General features: G+C 34.0%; 1 protein-coding gene across 2 annotated transcripts in view; it reads right to left on the bottom strand.

Moving 5' to 3' along the window:
* Window positions 1-1,268: 1,268 nt before the first annotated feature.
* The window catches only part of LOC111516686 (putative fatty acyl-CoA reductase CG5065), a 78,042-nt gene continuing 65,409 nt past the window's right edge, over window positions 1,269-13,901 (bottom strand). The window contains exons 7-8 of one of the 2 annotated variants that reach the window (XM_074176624.1): window positions 8,502-8,756; window positions 1,269-1,475 (exon numbers count right to left, since the gene is read on the bottom strand). In XM_074176624.1, coding sequence (XP_074032725.1) covers window positions 1,343-1,475; window positions 8,502-8,756 — 388 coding nt within the window. In that variant the 3' untranslated portion in view covers window positions 1,269-1,342. The remainder of the gene's footprint in view (window positions 1,476-8,501; window positions 8,757-13,901) is intronic. The other variant, XM_074176625.1, reaches the window with a different exon arrangement.

Here is a 13,901-nt window from a genome sequence, read left to right as displayed (position 1 = left end):
GTATTCAGTCCAACTGTAGAAAGTCCTTCATGACTAACCAATATTCCTCCTTAAAATAACGTGAGTTGGCGTATGTAGTTGTAACATATGCCTTGTAATCCAAAGATCGTGTGTTCAAATCCCATGGACCCTATAATTTTATTTATTATCAGCAGTAACGTTATACAAAAAAATTTGTATGATACATCTGTTAAAAGTGATTTTATTTTGCTCGTGAGTTTGCTCCACTTGCTGACGCTCGTTTTGCAATAATCCCCACTCACAAAATAAAATGCCACTTTCAACACTTGTAGGTAAAACGTGAATAACTATTTATCCACAAAAACGGCTTTATTAAGAAAACTTGATGATTTAGGTATAGGGACATGTATATCGTTTCGAAGAATTTTTCACCATCTTTCAATTTATCGAGTAATATACAGGGGGTTTCATTTGAAAAAATTAACTTTCGACTACTTTTATGTACAATAGAAATAATAGTAATTTCTTGGTGTTACTTGAATATTTCGAGTTTGTCCAAACTACCATCAAAATATCAACTTTTCATGAATTGAGAGTACTGATGTACTTAATTTCAATTAAGGCTATAATTTGGACCATATTTAGAACAATTTATTTTTTATCTCGGAAACAGATAGAGATAGGTATAAGACATTACCAAGAAAAAATTATTAAAATACTAGAGCGATTCCAAAAATGTAGTAATATACGGGGTGTTCCATTAAAAAAAAAGTTGCTGGGACTTTTTGATGGAAGTGGCAACGCCGCAATGCTGAAAATATTTTAGATCGATAGAACAGGTAAGGAAATGTGAGAGGTGGAATTTTCAGAAAAATCATGCTTTGCGTTTTCCAGAAACGTCTAACCTACCATCGACCGTGAGTCACGCTGTATATATTTATTTTTCTTGTTTTAGTTTCTATTATCTAGTTTAGTTTTCTTCAAGGCTAGAACTGAAATCAACAGTACCGTTCCGGTACATGTTGTTTCTAGCCTCATTTGTAGTTTTATAGATCAAATAATTATTGTATTTGTATCTTATAGGAAACTACGAATAAATAAATATATGTTCAAGACGAGTGTACCAACATTAAAATAAAATCGATAATCGAATGTACGAATTAACGTAGCTTCAAAATTTGAATATTCACCTCATTTTTTTAATACCTGGAACATTACTGAAAGTAGTAACATAGTAACGAATGATTTCTTAGATGCATTCGGTCGGTAAGAATTCTTCAAGGTTTTGTCGAACATAAATAATTGGAAACAATTCAAAATGATTTATTGATAGAAATTTATAACTAATAACATATACAGGAACATTCAGTTACTAGTGAATTCAACAATCAACATTTTCAATATAACTATATATCATCTCGTATATCTTCATTGGTAAATTGTATTTCGATATCATCAGGTACACTACCATTCCCATCAGAGAATAATTCCAAATTCTTGCCATCTCGAATAATCTGAAAAATATATTTGTTGAAACAAACAAAAAACGAATAATATGTGTACATATTGGAAACTCCTAACTGGTTTTTAAAATTGTTGGTAGTAACTTGTTTGAATATTACTGGAGTTTTTTCCCAACACCAAATCGATATCATCTTTAAAGAGGAAGATTAAAACTAAGAACTAGTGCAAGCTAATCCTATTTATGCTATAAAGGTAACCCATACAGGTAAACCATCCAGGCGTACCAACCATACAGGTATACCAACCTAAATTAATTTTACAATTTTGCCTTATCTATTATTCAACAATATATGTTTATATAAAACAATTTTCAGCTATAAAATCAATTTCACAATATTGTCTATCCAAATTTATTTTTGTAAAGTATCCTTATGTAGTAATCAGTAAACCCAACAACATTAATTTATTTTATTTTAACAAGCTATGTATACTCTTTGGTATAGGTCCGTCATCGTTATTCATAATATTATTGTATTTACTTATTTCTACACTCTCATAGGCATCTAGTTGCCTGTTGTTGTTAACTTGTCTAACTAATCCTAATGAACTGAAGTCTATGGAATGGTTTTGTTGCAAACTATGATGGGCGACTACTGATTTTTCAGATCTTCCATATTTCAAGTGTGCTATGTGTTCCTTATATCTTACTTTGATAGATCTTTTTGTCGGTACATAATATTTTGCATCACAGTCCTTACATTCAATTTCGTAAATTCCAGACTTTTCCGAATTCTTGACTTTGTCTTTTGGACTTCCCAAAAGACTCTGTAGTGCATGACTTGTTTTGAAAACCATCTTCACACCTATTTCCTTGGAAATCTTTCCAAAGTTTCTCATATATTGGTGGTATGGAACTGAGATGTATTTATCTTGGGTTTTGTCCTTTCTGAAAGTCGAGATTTCGTTCATTCTTAACCTAAACTTCTTTTTCCTTATTATGTCATCTACAATACCCCTCGAGAAACCGTTAGTGTCTGCTGTTTTCTGTATTGTACGTCTTTCTTTTGTGAACCTATCATGTGTTAGAGGGAAAGTCGAAAGACGATGCACTAAAAAATTCAACCCAGCACGTTTGTGCTGTCCACAGTGATGTGAACTGTCAGGAATATACCTGTACGTGCTTGTTTCTTTTCTGAATATATCGTATTCTAACCCTCCATATTGGCTCCTCATTATCAAAACGTCAAGAAATGGTAGTTGTCCCTTATTTTCTGACTCATACGTGAATTTTATTGATGGACATCTATTATTTGAAATGGAAACAAAGTCGTCAATATTCGATTTTTTTGTATCGAATATCATCCACATACCTTAGCCCAATCCTAGGAATATACTTCGATTTTTCTTTGATTTCCATTTCGAATCTGCTCATGAACAGGTCTGGCAGGTAGGGGGACAAGGGGTTTCTCATGGTGGTTCCTTCCTGTTGTTCATAAAAGCAACCTTCTACCTGGAACCGATTTTGTTTCATACAATAATTAGTAACAGAAACGAATTCATCGATTCCTTTATTATTGAAATTATTTTTCTCTAGTAATTCCCTGAGGTATTGCAAAGCGTGTGGAATTGGGACGCTAGGAAATAAGGAACTAACATCAAAAGAAACCAAAATCTCACCTTCTTGCAGAACCACGTGTATGTTGTATGAACTCTAAAGAGTTTTTTATAGTAAAACCTAGTTCCGCAATAGACAAGGTTTCAAACTCTTTAGTGAGCCACTTTGCTATTTGGTAGGTAGGAGCTCCAATAGCTGACACGATGGGGCGCATTGATTTTCCCGGTTTGTGGATTTTTGGGAGGCAATATAGTTTTGACACCGTTGGGTTGGAAACTTGTAACTTTCGTTTCAGTTGAGGGGTAAGTATGTTGTCGCATTTCTTAAGGAATATGAGTAAAAGACGTCCTTAAGAAATGCCACAACATACTTACTCCTCAACTGAAACGAAAGTTACAAGTTTCCAACCCAACGGTGTCGAAACTATATTACCTCCCAAAAAACCACAAACGGGGAAAATCAATGCTATTGTGTCAGCTATTGGAGCTCCTACCTACCAAATAGCAAAGTGGCTCACTAAGTAATTTGAAACCTTGTCTATTGCGGAACCAAGTTTTAGTATAAAAAACTCTTTGGAGTTCATATAACATACAAAAAACGTGGTTTTGCAAGAAGGTGAGATTTTGGTTTCTTTTGATGCGTCCCAATTCCACACGCTTTGCAATACCTCAGGGAATTACTAGAGAAAAATAATTTCAATGATAACGAAATCGATGAATTCGTTTCTCTTACTAATTTGTGTATGAAACAAAATCGGTTCCAGGTAGAAGGTTGCTTTTATGAACAACAGGAAGGAACGGCCATGGGAAACCTCTTGTTCCCCTACCTGGCAGACCTGTTCATGAGCAGATTCGAAATGGAAACCAAAGAAAAGTCGAAGTATTTTCCTAGGATTTGGCTAAGGTATGTGGATGATATTTTCGCGATATTCGATACCAAAAAATCGAAAATTGACGATTTTGTTTCCATTTCAAATGATAGATGTCCATCAATAAAATTCACGTATGAGTTAGAAAATAAGGGACAACTACCATTTCTTGACGTTTTGGTAATGAGGAGCCAATATGGAGGGTTAGAATACGATATATTTAAATAAGAAACAAGCACGTACAGGTATATTCCTGACAGTTCACATCACTGTGGACAACACAAACGTGCTGGGTTGAATTTTTTGGTGCATCGTCATTTGACTTTCCCTCTAACACATGATAGGTTCACAAAAGAAAAACGTACAATACAGGAAATAGCAGCCACTAACGGTTTTCCGAGGGGTATTGTAGATGAAATAATTAGTAAAAAAAATTTTAGGTTAAGAATGAACGAAATCTCGACTTTCAGAAAGGACAAAAACATCTCAGATCCATACCACCAATATACGAAGAACTTTGGAAATATTTTCAAGGAACTAGGTATGAAGGTGGTTTTTAAAACGAGTCATACAGTGCAGAACCTTTTGGGAAGTCCAAAAGACAAAGTCGAGAATTCGGAAAAGTCTGGAATTTACGAAATTGAATGTAAGGACTGCGATGCAAAATATTATGGAAAGACAAAAAGATCTATTAAAGTGAGATATAAGGAACACATAGCACACTTAAAATATGGAAGACCTGAAAAATCAGCAGTCGCCCATCATATTTTCCAACAAAACCATTCAGTTCTTTAAGATTAGTCAGACAAGTTAATAACAACAGGCAACTAGATGCCTATGAGAGTGTGGAAATAAGTAAACATAATAATATTATGAATAACGACAACGGACCAATACCAAATAGCATACTGTATAGCTTGTTGGAATAATATTGTTGGGTTTACTGATTACTACAAAAAGAACACATTGTAAATATATTTAGCTAGGCAATATTGTGAAACTAATTTTATATAGCTGAAAATTGTTCTATATATAGCTGAACCATTCGAACATACATAAGGACATATTGTAAATAATAGAAAGGCCAATTGTAAAATTAATTCAGGGTGGTACACTTGTATGGGTGGTATTACTGATTACCTACCTGTATGATGTACTTGATTAGTATAAGTAGCTTTAGTTTTGAGTAGTTATTAATTTTATCTTCCTCTTGAAGATGATCACTTGGTGATCGAAACACGTGTCGAGGTGTAGAAATAACGATTTGGTGTTGGAAAAAAACTCCAGTAATATTCATAACATATTATTTATTTGAAAACTTCATAATAATAACACAAATCAACTTCTGTATTTTGAATGTTCGAAAATTATATATTAATAAAACAAATCAATAAAAAGTATTCTTAATTTGAGTAATGAGATCAATTTAGTATGATGTTAATAATTTTTTTATAATCAGACTTTTATAACTCAGTCATTATTCTCTCACTCAGAATCGCAATTATGGCACACATAATTCTTATCGTCACCCACGCATTCCACATGGGACCACATTTTACATTCGATACATTGTATCCACTGTTCATTTGGTCGACTATTGCCAAAAGTTTCTAAACAGACAGTCAGATTTATTTTCCTTTTCTTTTGGTGCCTTCTTTGTCGTTTTTCCTTTTCCCTTTTCTTTTGCAAATATCAATTTTCTTTTACCTTCTCCAGTGTTAGTTTGCAGTACCATTTTCTTGGCTTCATTTCGTTGTTGGTGTTCTTGTTCAATTGAGATTTTTTCGGGAGTATCCGTCAGAATGGCAGTCTTACGTTTTTTACGACCTTTATTTGTTTCAGTTTCAGTCATCGGACCCGCTTGTGGTAAAGGTCTAAGATCTTTAGGTGAGAATAAAACGGCTGGATATAATTTGTAAATTGCAGCTCGCTAGGTCCTGCCACTGGTGATTTGGATTTTTGATCAAAAATTGATTTAGCTAACACAGGATCAGTGTCCGCAAAGATCGGGTCCGGTATATTTTGATCAGCGGGTGGTTGGTCATTATTGTTTGACAAATCATTGCTATCTGTATGGTGAACAGATAGGCCAATTGATGTTGGAAGATCACCAGCTGGAGAACTTGGATCCACTTGAATGGATGATATTGAGATTACTATCAGATTACTATCATCCTTTTCACACTTCGTAAAGATTCAATAAGAATACGTCTAAAAACTTACTTTTGATTTGTGAAAACACGTAATATCCTGTCACACAGCCTAACGACGCATGACGCAGCAACTGAATTCAATTGAGGGGGGCGCTTCTGGCTATCGTCTGACGGCGGTAAAGCGGTGTTCGTCTATTCCAGGGGTCTCCAAACTTTGAAGCCTTCGGGCCATTATAATTTTTTCAGTTTGTTCCAAGGGCCAATTTCTGCCCTTAACTATATTTCTAGACTAGGATAGTCGCAAAGTGCGTGACCTAACCAAACTTACGCTTTTTATGCATTTCAATTATTATTGTGTATTGTGACACTTAATGACATCTAGTGGCGAGTAGTGGTACTATGTACTATGTACATCTTTTTCAGCTACCCGCTAGGTGACATTAGGCGTAATTGAATATTTGGAATTACCGCGTTGGTTCGAGAAAGTTCTGGTTCTAGCTAGTGTATTCCGATCACCTCGAGATGACAGTAATAATTGCATATAAAAAGGCTAGCGGCTCAACTGCGAGTTAGTCTGCGTAGGAAAGGCGAAGGAAGCGAAACTGTCTATTGTGAATTAAAGTAACACCCGTCAATAAAAGTATTTTGATTTGACTTATTGTTTTTATGTGTGATTTGTCAGTATGGAAAAGAAGCGAAAAATCGACAGTGAATGCAGAACGTTCCAAGAAAAATGGAACTTTCAGTATTTTGTGATTGAGTCCAGTAATAAGGCGCTATGTTCAATTTGTAATGAAACCATAGCGGTTCTCAAAGACTATAACATTAAACGACACTATGAATCGAAACATCTTCAAAGTTACTCCAAGTATACAGGAAGTTTGCGGAAGAAAAAATTTGAAGCTTTGAAACGCGGACTCAAATCGCAGCAATCTTTGTTTACCAAAGCGAATACTGAACAAGAGTCTGCAACTCGCGCCAGCTTTCGTGAGGCTCTTGAAATCGGAAAACGTGGCAAACCATTCACCGATGGAGAAATGATAAAAGAATGCTTGATTGCAGTAGCCGAAGTAATATGCCCCAAAAAGGTAAATTTATTTAAAAGTTTGTCAGCAATTACCGTGGCTCGGAGAGTGCAAGACATCGCAGAAAATATATCTTCATCTTCATCTCAACTGTCTGACAAAAATGGACATCATGAGTGGTTTTCTCTAGCATTGGATGAGTCAGAGGATGTGTCAGATACTGCTTAGGTGTTGATTTTTATTTGCGGAGTAGATAAAAGCTATGAAGTGTATGAAGAACTTCTCAATATTGATGTTACGACACGGCACGACAACTGGGGCAGATATTTTTAAGGGAGTTGAAAATGTCATTGATAAAAAGAACCTTCGATGGAGAAATTGGAAATCTATAACAACTGATGGAGGCAAAAGTATGTATGGTAAAAATAAAGGAGTGGTTGCACTTGTGTCAAAGGCTGTAGAAAATAATGGTGGTTCAAAACCATTAGTCTTTCATTGTATCATTCATCAACAGTCCTTGTGCGGAAAATGTTTGGATATGTCTGAAGTTCTAAAACCAGTCATATCAGTTGTTAACTTCATCAGATTCACTGGGCTGAATCACCGACAATTCCGCGAGTTTATTCAACAGATTGAAGAAAATGATTTACCATATCATACTGCCGTACGCTGGCTTAGTTGCGGAAAAGTCCTTAAGCGTTTTTTTGAACTTCGAGCATATATCGAAATTTTTTTAAATGAGAAGCAGCTCCCTTTTGCCGATTTAGAAAATAGTGAATGGATGTGGAAGTTAGCCTTCTATGTCGACTTGACAAATCATATGAACGAACTGAATTTGAGATTGCAAGGAGAAAATCAGCTTTTTCCTGATTTATACACCAATATCAAATCCTTCAGGAAGAAAATAATATTATTTCAATCGCAATTACGTAAAAAATGTTTCACACATTTTGAAACATGTGAAATATTCAGCCACACTACAGAAACTGAATTTCCCGTCAATTTTGCAATCGAAACTTTGAGTGCTTTGAAGATAAATTTTGATACTCGTTTTTCAGATTTTGATGTCATTGCGAATGAAATTGAGCTTTTTCAAAATCCTTTTGATTCTGACATTGAAACCCTGGCTCCGGAAGTCCAAATGTAAATTATTGGTCTCCCCTACTATTTGAAACATAAACTTTCAAATATTGAAATGAAAAAAAAAATTCAAATGAGCCAATTCTACGCGGGCGATGCCGCGGGCAACAACTAGTATCAATACAATACGTTTTTTCATTTCAATTTTCGTACAATATTCTCATGCGACGAGTTATGTTCCCTGAAGTTTTACTGACTTAAATGACATTGCTGGAGAGCTAATACTCAGATAATGTCGTGATGATAACAAACCCTCATTACAATATAATACTCACATACGATATCTCCGCACTTCATTTTTTGATGCTACTGGTCTTTCCTTCAACAGATACATCTTCATGGAAATGTAGAATTGTTTAAATATATACTCAATATTATTTGTTCGGTGAGTTGTGAATTTCTCCCTATCAGCATCCAAAAGAGCTTCGTTTAGCGCTAAATAGTTTTTATTTATGCTTTTCCATTCATTTTTCATGAAAGTTAATATTGCCAAATTTGATATGTAGATTCGTCTCCTGATTTTCAAAATCCTAAAATGAAGATAAAACAGTGATTCTTCATGAAACAGAAATCTGTGATTAGTGTTGGGAGTTTTGCAAATGCAATGCAGTATATATTCCGGAAAGACAAGCGCTGCTTTCTTAGTATCTTCAAACTCTCTACTATTGAATAAAATTCTGTCGTGAATTGTGTCTATTACGAGTATTAAAGCAACACTTTATCGTGAGTTCACAAAACCGCAACAAGTGATTCGCTATGCAATGCCCTTTCATACTACTAATTATTGTTTTTTATGAGAATAATTCGAATCATATGACGTTCTGCTTATTTGATGACTAATATCACTACAATTAAAAAAAAGGTTGAATATTGCTGGAGTTTTTCCCAACACCAAACCGTTATTTTGACACCTCGACACGTGTTTCCTTGAAGATGATCACTTGGTGATCTAAACACGTGTTGAGGTGTTAAAATAAAGAAGAAAAGAGAATTGAAACTTTCTATGTTTTTACCACTTTTATTCGTAACCAACATTACTGCAGTTTCGTCCTGTATGGACAATGGTTCATTACATTAGCTCTCATATACCACTCCTGTAGGTACTAATAGAAGTACCTGGCTTGATTGAGTACCTGAATTTACAGTTCACAATGCGGATCTGCCAATTTAAAAACCGGCGAGTGAACTTAATCGATTTGATCATTTAACAGGTTGCACCCGCAATGTTTATGCTTGTGAATTTCCAAGGAATCCAAATAATTGAGTTTGTAAGCCTTCCTTGCATAGTGCAAAATTTTCGTATCGTTTAGATTCGGAAACTTGTGGTTGCATGCCAAGTAATGGTTTGAAAACGTCGAATAATTTTTTCCTAGTCTGAAGGACCTTTCATGTTCAGCATACCGTATTTGGAGATTTCGACCACATCGTCCCACATAAATACTATTTAGTCTGGTTCACATGTACTCGATTTGGTGACATTTTTCAGCCGTGTCCAAAAATTACGACCGAGGTGTCATTCGATTCGTATTTTTGCCTATAGTCCGTTCATAATTTGTTGATAGCTCACTGCAAGTTTGACCCTCATTAGAGAACTGAAATACAGAGAGGACAGCTAATATGATATAATAACAAAAACCAAACTAAAACTGGCAGTTTAAGATGTTTTCGACTAACCCACCTTGTATCTGAAGAAATACAATACAGCTATAAAACTTTTAATCCGATTATGTAGGTATTTTGAGTGGAAATGAGTGACCAGTGTCGTAGAGTATTTGATTAAAACATTAGTTACTTTAAATAAATATATTAATATTCTTAAACTGTAGGTACTGTAAACTGTATTTTTATTTTTAAAAAATTTCTTTATTTTATTCAAAAATAATAAGTTACTTGCAATTTGTAAAAGATACATTTATTCAATTAATACCTATTTTTAAATGATATAAACTACGATTACTCACAAAACTATTCAAATTCAAAATAAACAGGATCATCTTCGGAATCCGAGTCGTCTTGCAGGTTAATAATTAGCGGTTGTGTCTCTACAGTCGCATCAATTATATTGTCAAGATCCCACATTTTTTGTTCTTCTTCTATTGCATGTCTTACTGCATCTCGCCAATTTTGTTCTGCAATATGTTGTAAAGACTCATATAACAATTCACTTACAGCTTGTATTTTATATGACATATTTTTCCTAGCCACATAGCTTTTCATTTGTGCCCAAATGAGTTCAATTGGATCCAATTCGCAGTGGTAGGGTGGAAGTCTAAGGACTGTGATGTTCCGTCTTTCCGCCATTTTGTCAACTACGTATTTCTTGAACTTAGATTTGTGTTGCCGGGCAATTTTTAAAAGTTCTGCTTTAACCATTCCATCTTCGTAAGGCAGGGACTTATTCCGCAGCCAGTCAATAGAATAGAATAGAATAGAATATTTATTTACCAATATTTGATACAATAGTGTATATTTGGCACGTCACTTAAATATCACACACAAATAAATATCACAAATGTCACAAATAAATGTAGAGTCATGTAACAAAATGAATAAAAACTGAATCATCACATTTACACACATGAACATATTTACAAATATGATTGTATAATATAACTTATACTTGTCAATTTCACAAAAAAACAGGTGTATATGAGACAAAACAAAATATTTGTCAGGTGTATATGGAATAAAACAAAATACTTACACTACACAAAAAGTTTACACAATGAGGAAATAATTTAGATTCCTCATTCCTCCTATTTTCCCTTTGACAGTTCATTTAATTCTATTTATAAACTCATCTATACTATAAAAAGCATTCAGCATCAAATCTTTTTTTATTTCATTTTTAAATGAAGATAACGTCATTTCTTTCATAGGCTGAGGAACACAGTTATACAAAATAATACAGTTATAGTATAGAGAGTTTTTGAATGCAGCTGTTTTATGCCCAGGTATCGACAATAATTTTTTATGTCGTGTATCGTACATGTGCCTTTCCGCAGAGGTATTGAAAGAGAGTATATTAGTTTTCGCGTACACCAGACATTTATAGATGTAAATGCTAGGTACCGTTAAAATATTATTATTTATAAAAGTTTCTTTACAGCTATCTAAGCGATTTATATTGAAGATCAGTCTCAGTAATCTTTTCTGAGCAACAAAGACGCGCTGTAAATGACTCGATCGTCCCCAGGTTAATATATTCAATGAAATATGTGAATAAGCTAATGCATAGTACACACTTACAAGACCTTGTTTGGCAATTGTGTCTTTAAGCTGTAAAATGGCAAAATAAGCTTTATTAAGCAGCTTGCAGACGTGGTCAATGTGTGGTTCCCATGTTAACTTGCTGTCTATAAAGGTGCCAAGGAACTTAGTTGTTTCAGATAGAGCAAAATTACAGCCAGGTGTTAATGGCCTCCTAAGGTTAAAGTTCATAAAAACCGTTTTTCCATGGTTTAAAATAAGTTTATTTCTTTGACACCACGCATACACTTCGTGATATCAATGATACAATGATATCCGTGATACAATGATATCCTGTTTCTTCCACGCAGTCGTTGGAAGTCTTTCAACTAGTCGTGAATGATAAGGTGCATTATCTAATACTATAATTGAGTTTGGTGGTATATGTTCAATCATCTGCTCAAAATACTCTTCGAAAACATCAGCTGTCATCTCCTCGTGATAGTCTTTTGTGCTTTTAGATTCAAATTCCAACAAACCATGCTTAGCAAATCCTTTTTCACTGCCAATGTGAGAAACTATTAATCTACTGCCTTTACCAGAGGGTGGGGAAATACCAGTAGACCAACCTTCTTTAAAGGCTTGCCTGGAGCTTGATATATTTTTATCTGTCCAAATTTTTGTGAGAGTATGACCTGCGTTTACCCACGTTTCGTCCTGATAGTAAATTGGCCTTCCTTCAGCCCGAAATTTTCGTATAGATCTTAAATACTTTCTTCTCCAACATATTATCTCTTCCCGGTCAATCAAAAGTGATTTTCGGTCTGATTTCTCCCACCGGAAATTTAATTCTTTCAAAACTTGCCACAATTTGGTTCGTCCGACATGAGGCAAATCCGGGTCGTCTCTAACTTCTTGTAAAATTTTGTTTAAGTTGGGTATTTCTTTTTTGTAAAAAAATTCGTGAATTTTCCTTCGAATACCATTTTTGGCAAATTCATCAATTTCAATAGGTTTTCTCCCCCTCTTTAAGTATTCGTTTGTATTTGGGTTAGCTATACCTTTTTTTTTCTTTCTGATAGGAACCTATATATTGTTGACTCCCCTACGCCCGTCATGTTGGCACAACTCTTGATTATGTTCTGAACAGTGTTTGTGGGATTCTGAGAAACCAGAGCATCGTGAACGTTCAAAACAATAGTCTTCTCTCTTGGTGAATAGACAGACTTACTGACTGTACGCAACAGTACCGGTGTAAAACTTGATGATGTTGATGATGATGACGAAGCCATCGCAAGCAATCAAACAAAACAAGCAGGAACGAAAGGTACGTATATGTTTGTAGGAATATGAAAAAAAGTTACTCACGCACTGCACAAAATTCGCAAAATAAATATTAGAGACGTTAATTACTGCCGTAGACGCCGAAACACCAACGAGCCGTAAATTAAATGCGATTAAAAAATGTACTAAACCAAAAATTATTTTCGTTCGTAACAACTTCACCCTTTCAAGGCAAGTTTCGAATATGAACTGAAGCTTTATATTTAATGAATAAACACCTCAGGAACCTCCGCCTATGATTTTACGAGTTTTACGACCGTTTTATGACTTGGGCCCTCATTTTGTGCTATCGACAAATTATGAACGGACTATAGAAAGTTTAAGGAAAGGTCCGAAAACGCGGCGATAAAAATTACAAAAGTAATAAACAATTAAGTGGAAAAAAATGGGGCTTTAGTTTTTTCTTAATATCTCGGAAAATTTTCAAAATTTTGGAAATTTGAAAAAAGTCCCGACTCCCGAAACTGTATCTCGATCATTTATAATTTTTACAGAGCCCTGAAAATAGAGCCAAAAGCGGATAGTCTGGCTTCCGCGCGCCTTTCGTCACTCTGACATAAAAACAAAAAAAATCATTTAAACATATCAAATGTAATTATTAAGGAATGAAAAAGTTCATGTAATGTTGGGATACATCAATAAACAATAATCCGCAGTCAAAAAATGTTTATCCCAATTTTACCGTTAATTATAAAATTTTTTAATTATTAACTTTTCCTGAATTGAAAGTTAATATGAAAATCCCTATAATTATTAAATTAAAACCCTGGCAGTTTTTCATTTGGTGAAGTTCTCCTTAATAGGCAAAAAATAGATTACCCAAAATAAAAAAAAATTTATTTGCTATTTTTTTATTAACAATTGAAAATTATAATTTTATAAAAAATACATTACAATTTTTTTTTTTCAATTTCTCATTGTTTCAATGTCTCATGGCTAAAAACTAATTATTAATATTTTTTTTTATTTTTTACAGCTATTGTTAATAAATTCAATATAAACAATATTCAATATAATATTCAATATAAACAATTCAATAAACAATTCGAAAAATTTTTTTTGCATTATGTTAATTGAAAAAAAACATGATTTTTAAAAAAATAATGGTTTCTTTAAAAACATTCTCTTTGCAACTAAATATT

The sequence above is a fragment of the Leptinotarsa decemlineata genome, unplaced genomic scaffold, assembly GCF_025532065.1.
Source record: "Leptinotarsa decemlineata unplaced genomic scaffold, Ldec_3_MD MMD2_tig00001973_RagTag_RagTag, whole genome shotgun sequence".
Taxonomy (NCBI): Eukaryota; Metazoa; Arthropoda; class Insecta; order Coleoptera; family Chrysomelidae; genus Leptinotarsa; species Leptinotarsa decemlineata.
The sequence above is the reverse complement of the archived record's forward strand: the minus strand, read 5'-3'. Positions and strand labels throughout refer to the sequence as shown.